General features: G+C 40.8%; 2 protein-coding genes across 7 annotated transcripts in view; both read right to left on the bottom strand.

Annotated features, from left to right (window-relative positions):
• Positions 1–933: 933 nt before the first annotated feature.
• On the bottom strand, positions 934–17,247 carry NAGLU (N-acetyl-alpha-glucosaminidase). The gene is made up of 6 exons (XM_058180767.1): positions 16,253–17,247; positions 12,517–12,664; positions 12,288–12,434; positions 11,132–11,217; positions 9,631–9,887; positions 934–4,715 (listed from the first exon to the last, which is right to left on the bottom strand). Exons 1-6 carry the CDS (start codon positions 16,666–16,668, stop codon positions 3,526–3,528), a joined length of 2,244 nt encoding a protein of 747 aa, XP_058036750.1. The 5' UTR covers positions 16,669–17,247; the 3' UTR covers positions 934–3,525.
• A 72-nt stretch (positions 17,248–17,319) lies between these two features.
• The window catches only part of KAT2A (lysine acetyltransferase 2A), a 45,709-nt gene continuing 38,039 nt past the window's right edge, over positions 17,320–24,989 (bottom strand). The window contains exons 17-20 of one of the 6 annotated variants that reach the window (XM_058182097.1): positions 23,609–23,693; positions 22,564–22,656; positions 20,886–20,973; positions 17,320–20,073 (exon numbers count right to left, since the gene is read on the bottom strand). In XM_058182097.1, coding sequence (XP_058038080.1) covers positions 20,028–20,073; positions 20,886–20,973; positions 22,564–22,656; positions 23,609–23,693 — 312 coding nt within the window. In that variant the 3' untranslated portion in view covers positions 17,320–20,027. The other 5 variants (XR_009155013.1, XM_058182099.1, XR_009155014.1 and 2 more) reach the window with 5 other exon arrangements.

The following is a 24,989-nucleotide window of genomic DNA, read 5'->3' on the forward strand; positions in this document are numbered from 1 at the left end:
GTATGCCTTTCCTGTTGTGTCCATTCCTAGATCAGAATTCCTTCATCATGGTTGATCACGCCTTGGCCCCCCTCCCGTGACAATATTGCCAGGTGGTCTATATTGCTGGGCCACCCTTGAAAACCATCCAGAACAAGTCTTTCTCAATCTTAGCTGCTTGAAGATGTGTGGGACTTCATCTCCCAGAATTCCTCAACAAGTGAGCTAAAGGGGAGGATTCTGGGAGTTGAAGTCCACGCATCTTAAGAGTGGCCAAAATTGAGAAACAAGATTCAGAAGCTTCAAATGCAGCAGAACAGCAGGTAATTATGGGGTTTGCCCTGATACACCTATTAAGATCTATTCTAGATCTTCTCCCAAGCATTGGGCATTGGTTGATCAGCCCCTTGAGGATCTTTGGTTGTCTGCTTGGTTGCTATTTTACATTTATATATTGTCTATTTGTTAAAAAAAAAATTCTTATTGTATGTTTGTGCTGTATGCTTTCCAGTCACACATTCCATACTGTAAACCTTTAATAAATAAATGTTTCTATATGTAGTTATCACTATAGTGTCTCTTGAACATGTCATTTTAACCTGAAACTAATCTGTAGTTTCCATTGAAGCCCATTTTTGGCACTTTTTAGAGTGCCAAAAAGAGTATTTAAGTAACAAAGAATATTGTGGGTGTTTAAAGGATCTAATTTATCTGTAATAAATATCTATCTATTGGGCTCACTGAAAGAAGTGAGATTCTACAATCTGCTAGAGCTGTGCATAATTGCTCTTTGAGTGCTTCCTAATGTTAATGTAAGCCTATCTATCTGAATCCAACTGTATTGTTTCTTGTGAAAGCTAGATAGACAGATCCTTTATCCTCACTTTTCTTCTTTAACTTGTCAGTTAGAAAAAGTTCTAATCCACAAGACTTTTATACTCAGTCTTGGTATTTGCAATCCCCAGAAGAAACTATAGTTATACCAAAGAACTCAGTTCCTTATATTCAAACCAAATGTTTTATTTTATTACAGATATCCCTTGTTATCCTTGTTACATTTAAGATAACTAGCAATAAAATAAAAGAAATACAATTAAATGCAAAACAAAATTAGTTGTTTGAAATTCTCTGGTCACTCCTTAGCCTTAAAAGCAGTATTTATCACACTTCTACATTCAGAAGAACATTGTGTGCTCCATACTTCATATATTTGTTAGAAGATGCTATGACTTTTTCCATCTTATTTTTAGTTGTAGCAGATACTATGGATACTTTATTACAGCACCTACATGAAAATGATTTATTTCCAGCTTTGCCGCATTATTCAAACAACTTGGGAGTCTCTCTTAAGAAAGCTTGTACATCTTTGGAAGCTTTCTGGAAGGTGCTAAGGGAAAGCTGTCCCAGAGTTCTCTATTATTGAAGCAAATCTGGCAATTTATGCAAGTTGTAGATGAAGATAAAAAACCGTAATTATCCAAAAATCATTTTTAAAAGCATTGTAAATTGTAAATTACAACAGTACTTATATAGGAAACTACCTATTTAAGAAGACAGTTAAACAATGTATATTCTAATTACTGGTGCTCTTCAGGATTTCTGACAAATTTATTCTTGAAATACTAGAGATTGATATAAGAAATCTAGCATGAAATGTATATGTTTTATGACCAAGCTATAGCCCTTCTCCAAAAGTCTTGGATTAAGATGCTGATTATGCCTATTTAAAATAGATATATTCCTAATATAACTAGCATTTTTGTTGCTTTGTTTTGTTCTAAAATCCTAGATTTTTGCAATGTATGTGTGCACAGCAATTTGAAGCCAATGTTTTAAGTTTCATTGTTATCTGTTTGCAGCTCAAGCCAATTATTTCTTTTTCTGAAATTGTACTTACAGAAGGATAGCTAAGTGATTACAGAAAAAGATTTATTACACCTTTTTGCCATCAATTAGAAGGGTTCCAGCAGCCTTACGATATGTCTTTTGAAATACACCAAGTCTTTGTTTTGCCCCTCTTTGACCACAAGAGGGCACACTCATACAACAATAAAACTCGGAAATCACTAGATTAGACTTTATGATATATATGAATCTGGGCAAATGTAAATATAACTTTGTAATTCAAGAAGCACTGTAAAAGATTATGACCAGAGGAAAATAATAAAACACATGAGCTAAGAAGAGGATTTGGGGAAATTGTCTTAACTAGATGAATTAATCTTTTTCAATAGATCAATTAGACCATGTAATTATCACATGCTCCATAATGAAAAGATAATGGGAACTGTAGATCTATATACCTGGAAGGCAGCTAGTGGGAACAGCTTGGGTACTCTCCCTAAAGTTATTTCCAAGTCCATGAAGAGGAAAACATTGGTTCATCTAAAAGTCCTCTATAAGCCAATCCCATGCTTGTGAAATGAGAACTTTAGTTGAATCCCTTCTTCTGCATTCCAAGCTGTTCTTACTAACTTTGGAAGGACATCCTACAAAGTAGCATATAAATGATCAGCAGGCACTGGAATCAGTTATGCATCTTTTCTTTTGTTATTATATCTATAGAGGAAAGAGAAAAACATATTTCTCTATAGTTTTTTAGTTTGGTGATTCTTTATTACACTGAATTTTCAACAAAACTAATATGGCTTTGCCTATAGAGGTTCTGCATAAATCAAGAGCAATTTCCTCTATAGGCACTTTCTCAGAGGAGCAAAATTACACTGGTATCAATTGCATAGAATGATCTACAGAGGGGAAGATGGCTTAGTAGGAATATAGTTGTCCTGAGGAGCCAAACATGGCTTTGTGACCATCTGTACAAATAGCACTAATTTCTGCTAATACAGTCAATACACTTTTGAATTTAATTGGAGCCATACTCCGATTATTTGAATAACAAAGGCAGGTACCTCTAAGATGGCTCAGCAGTTAAAGACACTGAGCTTGTCAGCTGGAAAGCTCACAGCCCAAGTTCAAGACCCAAGTGTCATGTGACAGGGTGAGCTTTCATTACATGCTCCAGCTCCTGCCCACCTAGCAGTCCAAAAACACACAAATGCAAGTAGATAAATAGGTACCACTTCAGTGGTAAGGTAATGGCATTTTGTGTGCCTTTCACATATAGTCATGCTGGCCACATAACCACAGAAATGTCTTTGGACAATGCTGGTTCCCTCGGCTAAGAAACAAGGCTTAAGTACCACCTCCTAGAATCTGACATGAAGGGGTAAACCTTTATCTTTACTCTTGTTGAATTTTTGCCAATGATTACAAACCATATTCCTTTGCTACTCATTAGAAGTATTACTTCCATGATTTTGCACATAGCCTGATGTATCTCTTTTTCTAAAAGTTGAAAACTACGTCTTTTCTCCCGTACAGTTCCAGTTCTATTTGTGGACATTGGGACATCTGTTAAAATAATTAGAGTGAGCTTTGACTCAGTAAACCAATACAAGACAAAAACAAAGCTGGAATCGATAATCCAAAAAGTTATATCGAGAACGGAGTCTCTCCATTACACTGCCATCAAGTGACTGTACTTCATGGCAGGGGGTAATATTTAAGATATATCTCTGTAGCTATGTCTAGCGTATTGCCTGTAGGTTTTGATGGATACTGTTTTCCATTGTAGATAAATCTCCTTTCTACTTTGATGACAGCTTGGTTAAATTGATCCTGGTGAAAAGGTGTTCCAGAATTGAGGCATATCACCAAGGTGATAACGAAAAGCTTCCAACGCATCCTGTAATAGTCTAGCATCAGCCCTGCGAGCTGTTTGTTGGCATAGTCCAAAATGTTGCCATCAGGTCCCCAGAGTGTTAGCTGGTTTCGTGCATTGAAGTCATACAACTGCTCCTCTTTTTTGCTGGTGGCCATTTTGTGGGCAGCTTCCAGCCATCCTCCCAGCAAAAAACGCCTGTCACTGGAGAGAAGAGCATCCAGTTCTGGAAGAAGGTCATAGATTAGAATACCTCCAGTAATCAGGAGTTCTGACAGCACACGTTTCTGAAAAGCCTGTTTGATTTCCAAATAGTAATCACTTACTCGCTGTTGCAGAACCTGACGTACCACATCCACGAGGTCATAGCAGAAGGTGCTGCTGTTGCCCAGTTCACCAGAAGTATTCTGAAACAGCTGCCAGGCTTCATAGACATCACTCTTATTGTACCAGACCTCTGTGTTCATCCGAAAAGAAGGACGGTGAACAAGGGGGCTGTGGTTGTGATTTACACAAGGCCCTGAACAATTGTAGACACTCTGGAATAGCAGTTGCCAGGCCTTTACTACTTGCGTGTTTCTGACACCATAGCGCTCTGTACTGTATGTGGCAACCCACTGCTGTAGATTTACTGGCTCCTTGAGCCAACCTAAATCTGTTATGAGTTCGTATATCACATCATTTTGTTCAATACCTTCAGGGGTGAGGCCAATGCCAATCATAGTAGAGTTGAGAAAACGTCTGGCTTCAAAAGGACCTTGGTTGATGCTCTCCACCATGCCAAAAAGGCCATGGTTCCCACCAAAGTTGTGAAGCATACACCAAATGAAAGGCTGCCCGTAGAAGGACTCAGTCCAGAGGTAGACAGGCTTAGATTCAGCAAAGAGGTCCAGCACCAGCATCCTGCCTAGAGGTACACCTTGAAGAAGGGCTTTAACTTGAGCAGGTTGCCAGAAGTCTCTTTGGTGCTGGAAAAGCCAACCTTGCATCAGCCATATGGCATGGGCGTCAACTATGAGGGCAGGCACAATCCAAAGAAGGGAAAAACACACATTCAGAATCAATTACTTTTATTCAGTACTCTATTTCTTATTCTGTTTATTTCTTGATAATAATATAGGTTCGGTTTCTTTCTGTATACAAACCTGTCATACTGTTGGCGTACTATATATTTTTCATTTAGCTGCCTAAAATTATTTGTATTTTGTGCCCTGGATTTCTCTTGGAAGAAAGTGTTTCTGATTCTGAGTTTTTTGTTACAGATCCAGCAATCACAGCAATATAATTAATCATAACCTGAAATCTATAGCTGTAAATCTACTAGGTATAAAACATAATATGCGAATTAATGTGGTGCAATGGATAAATTGAAGCTGAGGAAGCCTTGATTGAAATTTCTATTCAGCCAAGATTACTTGGACAAATCACTATCTCTTGGTTATCTTTCTGATATAGATATTAACAAGAATAAAAATATGAAATGCTAGGAATACCCCGAGTACCATGATAGAAGAACAGGACTTAATATATATTTTATGTGTGTGTGTGTGTGTGTACACACACACACATACACCCACAAAATTATTTTTATCAGAGTTGGTATGTTTTTTTCCTGCTGTGCTTCATTTCTAATTTAAAATTATGCAGAATAATATCTCTGAGCAACATATAAACATACGAAGATACCTTATTCTAAGGCAACAAATTAGCAATTCTGTATGTATATAATTTAAAGAAAAAGAAAAGATACAAAGTTCATAAAATCTCAGCAACAAGAAACAGAATAATGCCCATTTTTGAATAAATAAGCACAAATCCTTACATATTATTCATACTCTAGGTCAGCATACCCTGCTCTAGGTAGCTGGACAAAATCATTCACATGATGTATGTGCTTATTTGCCATTCAGCAAGGAAAGGACCATCTTACCCCTCATGGAAATTACAGAAATGTTGCAATTAATCACCAAGGGAGATGGGTCTGGTGATAATATGAGACAGGACCTTCTTTATAGCAGCACCCCAGGAATGGAAGAAGCTTATAGCTTTTAAGGAAACTGTTTTAATTTCCTCAGATTTTTAATAGTTTATTTGCAAACTTGGGTAAAGGTAAAAGTTCCCCTCGCGCATATGTGCTAGTCATTCCTGACTCTAGGGGGCAGTGCTCATTTCCGTTTCAAAGCCGAAGAGCCAGTGCCGTCCAAAGACATCTCCGTGGTCATGTGGCTGGCATGACTCAACACCAAAGGCATACGGAACACTGTTACCTTCCCACCAAGGGTGGTCCCTATTTTTTCTACTTGCATTTTTTACCTGCTTTTGAATTGCTAGGTTGGCAGAAGCTGGGACAAGTAATGGGAGCTCACCCCATTACGCAGCACTAGGGATTTGAACCACTGAACTGCCAACCTTTCGATTGACAAGCTCAGCGTCTTAGCCACTAAGCCACCACATCCCCTTGCAAACTTGGTTAATAACTGCTTTAATGTTATCGATTGGGATATTTCGTCTTACTGTGAACTGCCAATGAGCTCTTTATGGGAGAAAAGGTTATAAATTTTAGTACATTATGAAAAAATATTCTGACTTTCCACAGCCTTTATGGATATTAATTCACCATTTGAAATTATGAAGAGGCTCTACTATTATCCTTGCAATATAAATTCCCTTTTTATAGCTCTGCAACCCCATTGGATGAAGCTGAACATTTATTATTATTATTATTATTATTATTATTATTATTATTATTATTATTATTATTATTATTATTATTATTATTATTATTATTATTATTATTATTATTATTTCAATTTTTATACCGCCCTTCTCCCGAAGGACTCAGGGCGGTGTACACCAAGATAAAACAAAACGATACAAAAATATACAATTTAAAATACAAATTAAAAAACTTATTATATAGGTGGCCTAAAAACTTTAAAAATATATAAAACTAAAAACCCCATTAAAATTAGTAGTAAATTTAAAACCAATAAAATTTAGGCCAGCCCCGCGCGAATAAATAGATGTGTTTTCAATTCGCGGCGGAAGGTCCGAAGGTCAGGTATTTGGCGTAAACCCGGGGGAAGTTCGTTCCAGAGGGTGGGAGCCCCCACAGAGAAAGATCTTCCCCTGGGGGCCGCCAGCCGACATTGCTTGGCGGACGGCACCCTGAGAAGTCCTTCTCTGTGAGAGCGCACGGGTCGGTGGGAGGCATGAGGTAACAGCAGGCGGTCCCGTAAGTACCCAGGCCCTAAGCCATGGAGCGCTTTAAAGGTAGTAACCAAAACCTTAAAGTGCACCCAAAAGGCCACAGGCAGCCAGTGCAGTCTGCGCAAGAGCGGTGTTACACAGGAGCTACGCGAAGCTCCCTCTATCACCCGCGCAGCTGCATTCTGGACTAACTGAAGCCTCCGGGTGCACCTCAAGGAGAGCCCCATGTAGAGAGCATTACAATAATCCAAGCGAGAGGTAACAAGCGCATGAGTGACTGTGCACAAGGCATCCCGATCAAAGAAGGGGCGCAACTGCCGAACCAGGCGAACCTGGTGGAAGGCCCTCCTGGAGACGGCCGTCAAATGATCTTCAAACGACAGCTGTTCATCCAGGAGAACACCTAAGTTGCGCACCCTATCCTTTGGGGCCAATAACTCGCCTCCAACAGTCAGCTGCGGCTGCAGCTGACTGAATCGGGATGCCGGCATCCACAGCCACTCCGTCTTGGAGGGATTAAGCTTGAGCCTGTTTCTCCCCATCCAGACCCGTACGACTTCCAAACACCGGGACAGCACTTCAACAGCTTCATTGGGGTGGCCCGGGGTGGAAAAGTACAGCTGAGTATCATCAGCGTACAGCTGGTATCTCACCCCAAAGCCACTGATGATCTCACCCAACGGCTTCATATAGATGTTGAACAGAAGGGGCGAGAGAATCGACCCCTGCGGCACCCCACAAGTGAGGCACCTCGCGGCCGACCTCTGCCCCCCTGTCAACACCGTCTGCAACCAGTCGGAGAGATAGGAGGAGAACCACCGATACACGGTGCCTCCCACTCCCAATCCCCCCAACCGGCACAGCAAGATACCATGGTCGATGGTATCAAAAGCCGCTGAGAGATCTAATAGGACCAGGGCAGAGGAATAACCCCTGTCCCTGGCCCTCCAGAGATCATCCACCAACGCGACCAAAGCTGTCTCCGTGCTGTATCCGGGTCGGAAGCCGGACTGGAACGGGTCTAGATAGACAGATTCATCCAGGTATTGGGGTAGCTGCCGCGCCACAGCACTCTCTACAACCTTCGCAACAAAGCGAAGGTTGGAGATCGGACGATAATTACCCAAAATAGCTGGGTCCAGGGAGGGCTTCTTGAGGAGGGGTCTCACCACCGCCTCTTTCAAGGCGGCAGGGAAAACCCCTTCCAACAGAGAAGCGTTGATAATCCCCTGGAGCCAGCCTCGTGTCACCTCCTGAGTGGCCAGTACCAGCCAGGAAGGACACGGGTCCAGTAAACATGTGGTGGCGTGGAGCCTCCCCAACAACCTGTCCACGTCCTCGGGAGCCACAGGGTCAAACTCATCCCAAACAGACTCAACAAGACGTGCCTCCTCTCTCTCGCTTGGATCATCCCAATTTCGGTCCAGACCATCCCGGAGCTGAGCGATTTTATCGTATAGATAACCACTAAACTCCTCGGCACGTCCCTGCAAAGGGTCATCCCACACCTCCTGATGAAGGAGGGAGCGGGTCACCCGAAACAGGGCGGCCGGGCGGTTATCTGCCGACGCAATGAGGGTGGAGGCATAGGAACGCCTCGCCTCCCTCATTGCCACTAGGTAGGTCCTAGAATAAGACCTAACTAGTGTCCGATCAGCTTCGGAACGACTGGACCTCCAAGTACTCTCTAGGCGTCTTCTCCGGTGTTTCAGTTCCCTCAGCCCCTCGGAGAACCAAGGGGCCGGACGAGATCTGTGCCGGGTCAGAGGCCGCAAAGGCACGACACGGTCCAAGGCCCCAGCCGCGGCCTGTTCCCAGGCCACAACTAGTTCCTCAACCGAGCCGTGGGCCAGATCCTCAGGGAATGGCCCAAGCTCCGTCAGGAACCTCTCAGGGTCCATCAGGCGCCTGGGACGGAACCAGCGTATAGGTTCCGTCTCCCTGCGATGGTGGGTGGCGGTTCGGAAGTCCAGGCGAAGGAGAAAATGATCTGACCATGACATTGGTTCTGTTACTAAGTCATCTAATTCCAGATCATTTAGCCACTGTCCAGAGATATAAATTAGATCCAGCGTGCCTCCTCCCATGTGCGTAGGGCCATCATTTACTCGAATCAGGTCCAAGGCCGTCATGGAAGCCTGGAACTCCCGAGCTGCAGTCGATGACAAGCCAGCTGATGGCAGGTTGAAATCCCCCATGACTATAAGTCTGGGGGTCTCAACCGCCACACTGGCAAGTACCTCAAACAGCTCGGGCAGGGACAGCTCGGGCAGGTGGTCACGTAGCAAGGAGCCAGGTACGTGATCAACAAACCCAACTGATTCCTATGGCCCCACCTCACATAGAGGGATTCACAGCCGGCAATCTGAGGAACAGTGGCCTCCCTCGGCTCTAGATCTTCCTTAATTTACTGCCCAGATGCCCTTCCTGACACCATGCGGAGGTCAGATATTTTTTCTTTGCACCTTAGGAGAGAAACATCTGCCGCTACCTAGGATTGAACTCTCAATCTTCCAAAAGGGAGGCAAGTAGCTTCACCACTAGGCTGCCAAGCCACATTTACTATTATTCTTGCAATATGCATGGCTAAATGAGCTAAAGATAATGAGTTAAAGGACTAAAGATGAGCAGAGATAACAGAAAAACAGAGCTAAAGATGAGCAGGGATAAATAGGGAGCAAAAATAGGGAGGAACATGAGGCCCTGTCACTTCATACCTCCAATCATGGTGCGGAAGACAGCTGTGCTGACCTTGGAGAGGTAGGTGGTATTTGATGAAAGTGGGCGCATCTCATTGAAGGTGTCAGCACTGTATATATGATCTGTACCAAACTCTTTGATAAGCTCCTTTAGAAAAAGGGTCCCTATGACCTGAAACATGGGGTCTTCAGGGGACAAGAGGTAAGTACATGAATAGGTGCAATCAAAATGGCTCCAGTTCCCCAGCTGTGTGGCATTGACCTGTGGAAAAACTCTAACATGGAAAAAAAACAAACATTATGAAACAGATTACAAAGTCAACTCCAAATTCTTGTGTGCTAAGTGCTACAAATTTCTGCAAGCAGATTTAGACTCGAGCAAAGAGAATACTCAATGATTGCTATGGCAGGAATCCAGAATATTAGAAAATGTCAAAGCAAGAAATACACTCAAGATCATGTGTCATTTGGACACAGATGTTAAGAGGTCCGGTTAATAATAAAGGAAAATATATTCTGCTTGGGTCCAAAGCACTTCACAGAATTATTACTTAAACACATTCTGAATCCCCCCCCCCAAGGAGTTTCTCTTATTTCAGCACTGGCTTTCACATTAATATTCCCCTCAAATATGAATAATAAATAAAATAAAATAAACAGTTCTCATGCCTTCCCTCCACCAAAAGTCCTACATCCTCTACTTAAGTCCTCACTTTTTGGGCCAGCCTGTCATTCATCCCATGGAGAAATGAATAAGTACATCCTTTCCATAAAAAAAACCCCAAGTTTCCTTTCCATGAAGTCTGAAAACTTTGGGGTCTGCTGCCAGTGAGTACAGGTAGTCCTTGACTTACAACAGTTCACTTAGTGACTGTTCAAAGTAACAACGGCACTGAAAAAAGTGATTATGACCATTTTTCAGTTACAAACTTTGCAGCATCCCCATAATCATGTGATCAAGATTCAGATGCTTGACAACTGACTCATATTTATGACCGTTGCTGTGTCCCGGGGTCATGTGATCTTCTTTTGCGACCTTCTGAAAAGCAAAGTCAATGGGGAAACCAGATATACTTAACAACTGGGTTACTAACTTATCAACTGCAGTGATTCACTTAGCAACTGTGGCAAGAAAGGTTGTAAAATGGGCCAAAACTCACTTAAGAAATGTCTCACTTAGCAACAGAAATTTTGGGCTCCACTGTTGTCATAAGTCGATTACTACCTATATAGGCCAGTCTTTCCAAGTGTATGCCTTCCAGCTTTATAAGGCCAATGACCAGAGTGGCTAAGGACTGATGGAATTATTTTTTTTAAAAGGCTATAGACCAGTATTTGTTAACCTTGGCAACCTTAAAATAAATGGACTTCCAGGATTCTGGAACTGAAGTTCAAACATCTTAAAATTGCCAAGGTTGAGAAATAATGACGCAGACGATGCTTGGCCAGATAGAAAACAGTCCGTCCGGGCATCAGGTAGTTTCTTATATGTGCAACCAAACTTATTTTGTTCTTTTACCTTAGAATGCCTTGAGGGATATGCCCAGAGAATGCGGGAAGCACTGTCAACATACCCAGAGACCTCATCCTCTCTAGGATCCTGTACTGGGAAGGTAAAAGAGTCAGGATGGAGCAATGAAGCAAAGCCACAGAATAATCCACAATGTTCCCCGCAACCCCAATAAAATTGGTCCAGAAGAAGGCTCATTTCTGGAAAGAGCTGTGCGTTCTGTGGGCACAGAATGTGCAATTTGTATATGAGCTGTGTGACCTAATTTTCTGATAATTCCTGTTTTACTCAAAATTGTGGTGTATAATAAAGGTGAGATACAAATACATAAAAATGGAGCTAAAAAGGACTCTGTTCTTCATTTCCAGAATTTTCAATAATATTGGGCTGCAATTCATTATAAAAGCTCCCATAACATCCTAAAAAAAAAAGAAATAACCCTGATTTATTAAATCAGCTGATAAACCTAGCATGCTGGTTGGGAACCCATACTTGACCAATTGTGATGCTTGATGGCCACAGACAAGTCAATATTTTCTACAATAACTGTGATAATACAATGCAAGAACCAATCTCCATGTCAGCCAATTTAAGTTAAGAGGAGGAAGAATACCTTTGATGAGGGTTTTTCTTTTCTTTTTCTGTTATGTACACTGAGAGCATATGCACCAAAATAAATTCCACTTGGCCAATAAATTCTATTCTATTCTAAATAAAATAAGAGTGCAATATTACAAGGACCAAAAATGTCCATGAATCCATTTCAGAAACTATGAGACTGGTTATGGTCAGTTTACCAGAATAATAGTCCTGTTAATTTTGGCATCTTTAGTATAAAGAATGGACATCCTTGTGTCTTTGAAAATGATACTAGGAAAGGCTCTTGCCAGACAAAAACAGGATTGTAATTTTCAGAAAATCCAGGTGCTGTGCACCACGTTTCCCCCTGCATTACATCACTATGAACATCCCCTCCAATCGTTTCCTGAAACGTAAGACTAAAAATGGTTCAGCTTCATTGCTTTAAAACTCAGTGGGGCAGATAAGCCCACATTTGCCTACTACAGTTTGCCACAAAAGGCATGAAAGAAGATATGATAGAAGACAGAAGGCACCCTACTGCCAGAGACCAGGCTACGTTTTCCATATTGGCCAGCCTAGGTACCTGCAAATTTAGTTTTTTCTGATGCCAGGAGAAGGGCAATGGTCCTGCCCAAGAGTGCAAATTCCCCATCCGGTTCCAGGCTAGGAAAACAGGGCCAGTGAAGTACTCATCAATTTCTGATTGCTTTAGACCCAGCGACAAATACACCTGTAAGAACAATAGTTGCTCTGGAGAAGATCCTGGTTTTAAATATTGTTACTGCCACAATAATATGCTTAATAACACATACTCGCTGCCAGATGGCTTCCTGCCCGGTGAATGCCAGCGCCATGTTAATACCATGGAGCGCCATCCAGTCAATCTCCTGCTCCCAGCGTTCCCAGTTCCACCACACAAAGGAATAGCTGTAAGTGCAGACATTTTGATAGAAGCGGAACCTAAGGAGAAAAATACAATAAATGCATAAACAATAAACTAAATGTACTTAATGAAATTATTCTTCATAAATTTTTAATTTTTAATTATCAAATTTTTATACTGTATATCACACTTGCATAACTTGCATTGTAATAGCAATAGCACTTAGACTTATATACTGCTTCACAATGATTTACAGTCCTTTCTAAGTGGTTTACAGGGTCAGCCTATTGCCCCAAACAATTTTACCGACCTTGGAAGGATGGAAGGCTGAGTCAAGTTGAGCCGTTGAGAATTGAACTGCTGGCAGTTGGCAGAATTAGCCTGAAATACTGTGTCACCACGTAATAAGAAATTCCTTCTCCTATCACATTAAAAATGATAATTTGGAAGAATTGACTACAAGTAAACAGTACCTAGCCCAGGGGTCTCCAACCTTTCGGACCTCAGGGACCACTAAATTCATAATTTTAAATCCAGAGGACCACTAATATAATTTTTTTAACAAGATAAATAGTATTTAGTGCAATATAAAAAATGCAAATAATTTTTCTGCGGACCACCAAAATTTTCTCACGGACCATCAGTGGTCCACGGACCACTGGTTGGTGACCACTGACCTAGCCAATCTTGACTGGTTATGAAAAGTTTTCATAGCATCAGACATAGTTAGTATTTTGGCTGGAGCTCACCAGAAAATCACAAGATTCTGAGCTAGACTGGGTTATTTGGGGATAAAAACTTTGGAAGAATACACTGACCAACCATTTACGTAGTTTTGGGGAAAAAAGAAAGAAAAAATATTTGCGTATAATCAAGAAGGGTCAAAATGAACTGAATCTTTATCTGTTTACTTGGGAAAGTTATTCAATGTGGTAGCCAGATCACACGAACCATGGGGCTTTAGGGCTGCCATTGGTGGAAAAGGATGACTCAATGGACTGAGATTAGCCTGTACTTGTTATCATTGCACTCTAGCCATATTTGATTTGCATGGCCTGGTAAACCTAGCATGATCTGTGACAGTATATCTCCAGCCAATCAGGGGCATCATGAAGGAGGAGTGAATTGTTAGTTATTTCATGTGTTACAAGTAGTCCTTGACTTACAACAGTTCATTTAGTGACCGTTTACTGAAATTACAACAGCACTGAAAACAGTGACTTATGACCATGTTACACTCTTATGACCTTTGCAGCATCCCATGGTCATGTGATTTATATTCAAATGCTTCACAACTGCGTCATAGGACCATTGCAGTGTCCCAGGGTCATGTGACCATCTTTTGTGACCTTCTGACAAGCAAAGTCAATGGGGAAACCAGATTCACTTAACAACCGGATTACTAATTTAACAACTGCAGCGATTCACTTAACAAATCTGGCAAGAAGTTGTAAAATGGGGCAAAACTCACTTAACAAATTTCTCACTTAGCAACATAAATTCTGGGTTCAATTGTGGTCATAAATCAAGGGCTACCTGTATTATACTTTGTCACAAAAGAGAGGGCACCTTGAGATCTGTGAAATGAGTGAAGAAGAGTCAAGTGGCAATTTAACATATAGAATAGAATAGAATAGAATTTTTATTGGCCAAGTGTGATTGGACACACAAGGAATTTGTCTTGGTGCATATGCTCTCAGTGTACATAAAAGAAAAGATACGTTCATCAAGGTACAACATTTATAACACAATTGATGATCAATATATCAATATAAATCATAAGGATTGTCAGCAACAAAGTTACAGTCATACAGTCATAAGTGGAAAGAGATTGGTAATGGGAACTATGAGAAGATTAATAGTAGTGCAGATTTAGTAAATAAATATTTGCACAAAGCATGAACTCATATCTGGCTTGGGGTCATTCATGCTTGGTCACTTCCAGCTGGATGACTGCAACATGTTTTACATGGGTCTGTCCTTGAAGACTACCATAAGTTACAACTGGTCTAAATTATTGCAGCTCTCACAACATTGGGCATATCTCAGTTTCCTCATATTACAGCTTTGCTGCATGAGCCACACTGGTTCCCAGTTTCTTTCAGAGCACAATTCAAGGTGGTACTCATCACCTTTACAGCCAGGGTACTAGTGGGACCACCCCTCCCTATGGGTATTTGCCTATTAGTAGATTAGATATAGGGAATATTCTCTAAATCCATTATCTGAATGCTGCCACCTAGAGGGACCTAGGAAGCATGGCTTACCATTGTAAAATAAAAACAATTACAGATAGTCCTTGACTTACGTCCACCATTGAGCCCAGGATTTAGGTTGCTAAGTGAGAAATTTAAGTGTGTATTGCCCCATTTTACGTCTTTTTTTGTTAAGTGAATCACTGCAGTTGCTAAATTAGTAATATGGTTGTTAAGTGAAATTGGTTTCCCCGTTGACTGCTTCAGAAGGTCTCAAAACATGATCACATGATCCTGGGACACTGCCACTGTTATAATTATGAACCAGTTGTCAAGCATCCGAATATAAATCACATCTCCATGGGGATGCTGCAACGGTCGTAAGTATGACAGATGGTCATAAGTCACTTTTTTCAGTACCACTGTAACTTCGATCACTAAAATGAACTGTTGTAAGTCAAGGACTACCTGTATAGTCCTCCACTTAAAACCACAATCGAGTCTAAAATTTCCATTGGCAAGGAAAAGTTGTTAAGTGACTTTTGCCCCATTTTTCTGTGATGTTTCTTTTGCCACAGAGAAGCTAATCACTGCAGTTGTTAAGTGAATTTGGCTTCCCCCATTGACTTTGCTTCCCTTGTCAGGGAAGGTTACAAGTGGTGATCATGTGACCCCGGACAGTATCCAAATTTTGATCACGTGACTATGGGGATGCTGCAACAGTCGTTAAGCGTGAAAACTGGTCATACTCATTTCCCCCCTGCCATTGTACCTTTGAATGGTCATAAATGAATGGCTGTAAGTTGAGGACTACCTGTATGACTCAAGTTCATTGGGAAAATTTCTGTTGCTAAGCAAGGCAATTGTTAAGTGTGTTTTGTCCCATTTTATGACCTTTCTTGCCACAATTAAGTGAATCACTACAGTTACTAAGTTAGTAACAAGGTTGTTAAGTGAATTTGCCTCCCCCATTGACTTTGCTTGTCAGGTTGCAAAAGATGGGTCATGTAACTTTGGAACACTGCAACAGTCATAAATACACGCCAGTTGCCAAGCGTCCAAATTTTAATCACGTAAGTGTGAAAAAAGTCACAGCGTCTTTTTTTTTTTTTAGTGTTGTTGTAACTTCAGTCCCTAAACCAGCGGTTGTAAATCGAGGATTACCTGTACAGGCGTGGGACTTGAAGGGAACCAGTTTGCCTTAAACAACTATTGGACAATAGGGAGTTTTCAACAGGTCCCAGATACAGCTTTTATGTCAAAACATTCTGCGAATTTCATTTCAGCACCTTAATGATTCAAGTTTCGATCGATTGGCAGACTGGTGAATTTATCTGAAGCGGAACTCGGGTTTTCCGGGCCCGCCTTTAAGGATGGCTTCCCATATTTTCAAGGCCAAGCCGATATGCTCCCGCTTCGCATATGGAGGTTTGGGGGGGACCCTCTGCCTTCCTTCCGATGTCGAATCACCTGTTGGGGCTGGTGACGGTAATCTCCGCGGAGACAGGAGGCAAACTCCGCGGCAGTCGGAGCTGCGTCCCAGACCAGGACACGTGGCAGCCGCAGAAGTCCTTCAAGTAATGGTAGATTCCCGAGGCGGCGGCCACTCCGCTAGAGCCGGAGACGTTGATCGTGCCCGGCGTCTCCGAGCTCAGCCGGTATGTGTCGAGCCCGCCAGGCCCGGCCAAAGACCGGTTCACGGATACCGCGAAGGCAGAAGCCGCCCTCTGGCCCAGAAGCCGCTCCAGGAGTTTCCGCACCGCGGTTGCCTGACGGGCTTCTTCCGCCTCCGGCTGCAAGCGAGCTATCGCCTCCCATTGCCACAAAGGCCGGGAATTAGCAGCCGCTGCGGCCGCCCAAAGCAAAAGCAACAGCGGACGCGACATAGAAAGGGACCCCGACGGGAAGCTGCAAGGCAGGGAAGTTCCGGGGAGCGATCGCTCCCGAGCACGTTGGCCAATGGCTGCCGCAGCTCCTTTGCAGGCCAATTGCTTTCCTTGCCACGACAATCACGGGAGCCGCTGCTGGCTGAGAAATTCCCAGCCTCCTTTGGTTCGCGCGCGTTCTATACAATTCTCTTGGGTTAAACTTGATTTTGGGTTTATGTAGTTATGTAGAAGCGGAGAGAGGAGGCCTGTGCGAAGCGACATGCCTATCAAAACTTTCAACGGAAGCCACAGAAACGTGAAATCGAAAAATATCCCAAAGCCCGCTGCAAAAAGCAGAAAAGCTAATTAAGCCACCCAACCAGAAGTGGCTCTTCAACCTGTTTTTAAAAGCTTCTTAAAAGTCCTAAAAATCCGGTCAGAATTTATATCAAGTGTTTTTCTTGCTTCTAAGTGATCAGAATGTACTTTTCACATAGGCATTTAAGAATATAAAAAAGTGTTTTTAAATCAAGAGGATGGCCTCTAAAAGATTTTTAATATTGTTTTTCTTCAGTCACGAAAATTTTTGACAAAATGATATTGAACGTTAAGATGGCAAATTTGACACAAGCTCAATGTTACCCGCCCCCCCCCCTCCTTTTTTCCTTCTGGTTATTTTATTACGCAACTCCATAGACACTTGTTTGAAACCTAAGGAAGTATTCTGAAATATAGTCATAGAATTGCTGAAGGATGATGGAAAGATACATTCATAGAAAAAAAAAACCCATTTCATAAGATGAAAAGCATGAACAAGTTATAGGAATGCTTTGCCCCATACCACTTTCTGGTCGCATAAGGTAAAGGTTCCCCCACACATGCGTGCTAGTCGTTTCCGGCTCTAGGGGGTGGTGCTCATCTTAGTTTCTAAGCTGAAGAGCCAGCACTGTCCGAAGACGTCTCCGTGGTTATGTAGCCGGCATGACTAAATGCCAAAGGCCCACAGAGCACTGTTACCTTCCCACCAAAGTGGTACCTATTTTTCTACTTGCATTTTTTGCATGCTTTTGAACTGCTAGGTTGGCAGAAGCTGGGACAAGTAACGGGAGCTCACTCCATTACGTGGCACTAGGGATTTGCTGAACCGCCAACCTTCTGACAAGCTCAGCATCTTACCCACTGAGCCACCCACCGCCTCTGGTCGCATAGGAATGTCTATAATAGCAATCTTTTCACCACCCAGTTGTTTTGAGTTCCTTTTCTCTCCCCGAGGAGAGAACTGCTCTATTGTAGAATTTTAAGCTCTGGGTTCATGCAATGATAACAAAAGAACTAAAAAAAGGAGCTATTTATAAAGATAACAATGCTGTATAACATGTCAACTACGCAGAGAACTTCTTGTGAAGAGCTGCCTGCTTCAACTGATACACTTCGATCATTCCCACTCCTTCAGGCCAGGTGCTACTTTTTTTGAACATAAGAGGTGAGAGACATCATAGAAGTAGCTCAATAATACATAGCAACACCTCTTTCTAGTAATGGCAGTACTTCAGTGGTAGAAATTGCCCAACTGCCAAGCCTTAGAAATTGCTACTTCTGGTCTTTAAGAATTAATCTTAGTATTATGTCTGTATCATGTATTCACGCACATAGGAACTCCATTCTGTGCGCAAGGAACACAATTTCTATATTGAATTAAAACAGTCTCCTCCTATGGATATTCCTAGTGTATATCTTCCATATTGCCTATTGATGTTCAGTTTAAAACAAAAATGAAAACTTCAATCACAATTTTTTTATCAAAAAAGGAAAGATTCATTTCTAGTTCTATTTCGGATACACTTTTATCTGAAAAATTTAAAAGTTTGGAAGGGGTAAACAACCAAAACAGACAAACCAACATTTCAAGTAATTAAGGGCATAATTAATAGAAGTAATGTATATGCTTAATCTAAGCAGATAAGGGTCCTTGAGTGGCTCAGACTGCTAAGACAGTCTGTTATTAACAGCAGCTGCTTGCAATTACTGCAGGTTCAAGCCCCACCAGGCCCAAGGTTGACTCAGCCTTCCATCCTTTATAAGGTAGGTAAAATGAGGACCCAGATTGTTGGGGCAATAAGTTGACTTTGTATATAATATACAAATGGATGAAGACTATTGCTTGACATAGTGTAAGCCGCCCTGAGTCTTCGGAGAAGGGCGGGATATCAATGCAAATAAAATAAAAATAAAATAAATAAATAAATAACAGAATCCTGTTTCTTCATATAAAATATACAAATAATTCTAAGGACTTTTTGAACACTATCTTGCAATATGTGAAAGGCAGGACAGGAAAAGAGGAGCAGCATAATTATTTAGAATAATCCTTAATTGTGAAAGCTCAATAGGTACCAACCCAACAAGGTGACCATATTATGAAACCAATAGAATAACAAAATAGCAAAGTTGGAAGGGACCTTGCAAGTCTTCTAGTCCAACCCCTTGCTCAAGCAGAAGGCCCATTTCAGACAAACAGTTGTCCACTCTTTTTATAAGCCTCCAGTGATGGAGCACCCATAACTTCTGAAGGCAAGCCATTCCACTGGTTTATTGTTCTCACTCCGAGGAAATTTCTTAGGTTGCTTCTCTTCTTGGCTAGTTTCCAACCATTCTTGTCTTGCTTTCAAAAATAGGTTGACCCCCCCTCTTCTTTGTGGCAGCCACTCTAATACTGGAATACTTGTCAGGTCACCCCTAGTCCTTTTCACTAGACTAGACAAGCCCAATTCCTGCAACCGTTCTTCATATGTTTTAGCCTCCATCCCCCTAATTATCTTCGTTGCTCTTCTCTGCACTCTTTCTAGAATCTCAACGTATTTTTTATATTATAGTGACCACATACTTTTGTAGAATTGTATACTGCAGTATGCAGTATTCCAAAAGTTCAGGACTTTTATTGTAACAATTATCCTATCCCATCCCATCCTATCAACCTTGTAAATCTGAATATGTTTTCCCCTTCCTCACTTTATCTTTGTGTGAACTAGGGAGGAGATTGAAAGTTTTCTCAATATTTTCTTGATTAGTTTAGGCTCTGCTTATCTGACCATTGCCTTCCTTGGAGCTTTTCCTCTTGTCCCTCAAGGCCATTCCCTATTCATTTTACATTAGGTACCATGGGCCAGTTGTTATCTTTGTACCAATTACTTCTCAGGGTTGTTGAGGACAATTGGAATGTTGTACATGCAGGTATAAGATCTTGGGGAAAAAACTGTATATAAATCTAAGAAGTAAATAAACATAAGTATCTTATGAAACATAAGAGAAGGGTAAAAACTGATCTTAGAGGAAGTGGTGATTTGATTTAATTTTGCTTAAGATGAGAAGGTCCTGCTTCATAAACAGAATGGGAAACTCCTTGTTTGGGGACCAATCGTTGTCCTGAAATAGAAAGTGCATCAGGATAAATCACAAATCCTGCTCCCCAAAATCAAAGAGCTACTAAAAGTATTTAAACCAGTTACTAAGCCAAGTAATAATAGTACTAACAACAACAACAACAACAAGTATTTCTTAAAATTGGAATAAGCATGAAAGAAAAGAACACACTTTCTTTGCTTAGACATGTCCTATATTTTTATTTCATGTATTAAAAATGGAATGGCAAGACTATTGGAAGGCCAGAATGGCAGAATCAGGTCCTGCGATTGTACAACTCAAGCACAAAAGTGGTGGACATAAGGCAACAGGAGAGAAAAGATGGGTGGCTAACTGTTGAAAAGCTTTCCTCTCCCCTCCCTCCCCCCCCCATGATTCCTGAAAGAAGCACACAAAGCAATTCTTTTTCTTATGAAAGGAAGGAAAAGGAAGGAGGTGCATGTGCTGAAGATGGAACAGAAGAAAGCATATGATTTAATCTCCATGGCAACTTCTTTGGCGTCTATGTCTGAAACAAAAAGTTCAACATTGACAGAAGCACCTGGATAATCGTGAACAAAAAATTATGTATTATGCTGCCCTTACCAAATTATGACTTTCAGAGCAAGTATTTAGTGATTTCCAGCTGCAAAGGCAATTCACAAAACAGGAAACAAAGTAAGTGATAATTGAATGAGAGTCATTTGTATACTACCTTTGCTCACAATTTTTTGCCTTTCTGTTCCCTTGGCTTAGAAAGTTTTGAAAAAAGCAGACACTGTTTGCAGACAATCTGTACCTCCCATTTAATGCTACCTACTAAAAACTTTCATTACCTCCAAGGCAATCTTTTAAACCCTAACACGTCCCCATATGTGACAGATGGTAATTCTTGAATAGTAAGTGTTCTTGTCAACTTATTCCCTGTAAAAGGAAGAATAACCAGAAAGAATAGTTTGTTTTTCAGTTGAGAAATAGTATGTATGTGTTTAGCTCCGTTCTGTTCCATAACGCCGTAGTACATATATTAATATGACGTATATGCCTATCATCACGGAAGTTAACCATAATTGATCCAAAAATGTGGTAATTTAAAAATATCTTAGCAGTGAAACTGGCTGCCATAAATGAAACAATAACATCGCTCCTAATATCTTTCAAGGTAACATAGATGGCCGATACTCACAGAATTATGTGCAGCAAAGTGCATAATGGGAATGTGTGTGAGAGAAAAATACAATCACCTTTGTCGCTGACATAATCAGAAAAGCACCAGAGATGGAGAGGCTTGAAAAGTCACAACCAATGAAGGCAGAGTTCAAAACCATTAGAGTTACAACCCTTACAGTCAGCTTCCAGACTAGAGATGTGATGACCCTTAAGTGCAGAAGAAAGATAATAAGGAATGGATCGTATTTTGTGACAAAAGTATAAGCACAGAAGGGACACAAATTTTCTCATTTTGATTTGGATAGGAGGAAGTAATCTTAAATGTATCACCATTCTCTAGGAGAGAGTGAAGTTTCATTCAAATATTTGAACAATTCTGCAAGGGTACAGATCAGTGAGTTGGAATTCATTAGACTCAATGAGAAGACACAATAAAAAGAAAAAATGACAAAGAGCTATTCTCTTTTTAATTCCTTCCCATTAGTTCTTTCCCTTGAAGTCAGATCTGATTCAACCTAAGATACAAAAGTTCTTTTCCTATAAACAACATTCAAGCATTAGTCACTTGTGAACTGGTTAAAAGAATGAATGGGCTTCAGACAAGGTCCCAAACAAAGGCTCTTTAAAAAACTCTGTAGTTAAAATATCCACAAGTGTTCATCCTCCAGGTTTCACTTGACTACTCCTTTCCTACATTCACATGTCAAAAAATAATGGCAGAACCTTAAAAAAGTGCAACAAACAAATTGAATTCTCTGGATCAACTTTGGAAAATTTCCCCGATCTTCTCGTGCTCTATAGATGTTCTTCCAACTCGTTCTAGCACAATATATATGGACAAGAGGCAATTTCGGGGAAACTGTTCCAGAATTTGGACAAAAGAAACTGAAGAAATGGAAAACTGGAAGAAGTTGCAGCAAATCCCTCATAGCTTCTATGACAAGCCAGACTCCTTCCGTGATAAAAAGAGTTATGTCCTGGAAAGGCAGGTGCAACGGATAGAGAGATCAAGCTCAAAAATTAAGAGGCTGATGGCAGATCTCAAGTCTATTCAGGAAGAGAGAGATCTGTGCATATTGTCTCTTCCTTTTCCCAACATCAAGCAAACTTCTGATGTCCAACCAGTCACATCTACTTGTGCGTGAAGTGTGACAAAAGGCAGCAAGAAAAATGTCCAATTGTTTAAAAGCTGGAGGGGGGCTGATAAAATGGAGATGAAACCCCAGGCAGCCAGTAGCTGTCCTTACTTGTCAATGAGTCCTCCTTCCTTCAGCTTGAAATAAAAAAACTTCTCCAGGGTGTTGGCACACTTACAGTAGTCACTCTCAGGAGGGTTATACTCACGACAGTTGGTAATGACACGCTGCAAGTCAGCAATAAAGAGCTTCTTGGTAATGTAATAACGATTCTTGAGCCTTTCTGTCATCGTCTTCAGGTCTGCAGAAAGAGTCGGTGGAAGGAAGAGACATGATCAATTGTACAAGAGACAATGCAAAAATGCACATGCCTTTCTGATTTTGTAATTCATTCACTCACAACTATCCTAAAAATAATGAAAAGTAAGAAAGACACATGGGAAGAAACATGCAAGCTATAGAGTCTTCTAGAATTATATATAGTTCTCTTCATGAGTTAGTGTAAATGCAATCAGAAGTATCAAAATGACTGAAGGTAAACTCACATCTCAGTTTTAAGAAAATTAGTAGAAACTGCCAGTGAAACATTTCCAAAAGGCTATGAAAAACACAAAGCCGCTAACTGTTTGAAGATGAACTTATTTATAGTTCTTATAAATATAAATATTTATAAGTTCTTATAAATAAGTGTTACTTATAATAACATCAGCAATCTGTGCTTCCCACTCAATTGATTTCAATGGTGCAATTGCCAAAAATCAGTAACTTACCTTCCACTATTCTCTTGCTCAAAATTTTGCATAAATCGTAAAGTTTACTGAACACAGTTAAAAACGATCCATATACTCCAAAATATCCCACCCAGAAAATTAGAATATTTCAACCTTTCTTACACACATAACAGAGGGTTTCCACCTCTTGATGTCCTCAACACCTTTCATTTGGTCCCTGACCCAAAATGTTTTCCCACTCTTAATTTGTGCAAATCTGTGCACAAATTTGTGCAAATACTGCAAATCTTTTTGGTTGACTATGAAAAAGAAGATAAGACTATGAAAAAGAAGATAATGGATGTTCTAATTACCCAATAGAAGAAAATTTCCCCCAGTTCTATAACATTATTATAATCCAATGAGAGATTACTTTCCAACCATTTAAATAAGATTTTTTCCCCACTACATATACTGACTGTACCCATTTTTTTTTTATTCAATAGAGTCGATTACTCTAGAAATCCATATCTAGCTACCTACCAATGGGAAAGCGGATAATCTCATAGTAGTCAGGAGCTTCGGATTTCTTCACGGGTTCCATAAATGGCCATGCACTAGGATGGGTCTGATAGGTGACAGACAGACAGCAACTTGAGTAATAAATAGATTTTTTTTTCAAACAGAAACTAAACCCATGCCTTACTAAGTTCAGTCACAAAGTAGCCTGTAGGTATTTGAGACATAGAAATGGACTTCTGTTGGATGGGTAAAGGAAAAACGGAGAAAGGGAAGGTATTTCTAGCAGAGGTGAAATGCTCCCAGTTCGGACCGGATTGTGCGATCTGGTAGCAATGGAGGCAGGTAGTTCGAAGAACCCATAGCAAAAATCCCTGCACCCCCCACTGCCCATGCCTCGCTGTTCCTCTTCTCTGTCCCTGAAACTCTCGGTGGTGATATAGCTGCAAATGGCCTTAAATGACTGCCACGGCGCTTCAAAGGGCCCCACTACAGCTGATCAGCGCTGTAGGCCTCTATTTTTAAAGAAGGTAGGCCGGTGCCTCCCAAAAAAAAGGCAATTGGTAGACCAGTGCCTCTATTTTTAAAAAAGGTAGACTGGTGCTTCTATTTTAAAAGAAGGTAAACCGGTGCGTGCCCAAGTTTTGTATACTTTATTATTTTTATTATTTTTTATTATTGGCCATGCCCATTCAGTCATCTGACCACCAAGCCATGCCCACCAATTAAGCCACGCCCACAGAACCGGCAGGGAAAATTTTTAGATTTCACCTGATTTCTGGCACAAAGAAAGTTTTCTGCCAGACATATCCTTTTCGCATTCTAAATATTTTAGTTTAACTTCTTGCTAAATGAAGAACTGTTTCACTCAAAATCCCACCCAAGGTTACTTTTAAAAATACCATTTTGTCACCACAGTTTGGATGTTTTGCTTTCCCTAACATATTGGCCTTTTATCTATTTGCACTGTAATCCGTGGGTGGCTCAGGCTGTAAGATAGCCTGTTATTAAAACACAGCTGCTTGCAATTACTGCAGGCTCGAGTCCCACCAGGCCCAAGGTTGACTCAGCCTTCCATCCTTTATAAGGTAGATAAAATGAGGACCCAGATTGTTGGGGGGGCAATAAGTTGACTTTGTAAATATACAAATAGAATGAGACTATTGCCTTACACAATGTAAGCCGCCCTGAGTCTTCGGAGAAGGGCGGGGTATAAATGTAAATTTAAAAAAATCAATTAATATATATCCCACCTGTACTTTAAAAAAAATTAAAATAGTTACAAGTAGTCCTTGATTAATGACTAATTGGAATTTCCATAATTAAGAGATGTGGTTGTAATGCGAGATATCACGTGACTTCATTGCTTAGCAATGTCAATCCTAAGCATGTTGTTAAGCAATGA

This window comes from Ahaetulla prasina, chromosome 4, assembly GCF_028640845.1.
Source record: "Ahaetulla prasina isolate Xishuangbanna chromosome 4, ASM2864084v1, whole genome shotgun sequence".
Classification (NCBI taxonomy): Eukaryota; Metazoa; Chordata; class Lepidosauria; order Squamata; family Colubridae; genus Ahaetulla; species Ahaetulla prasina.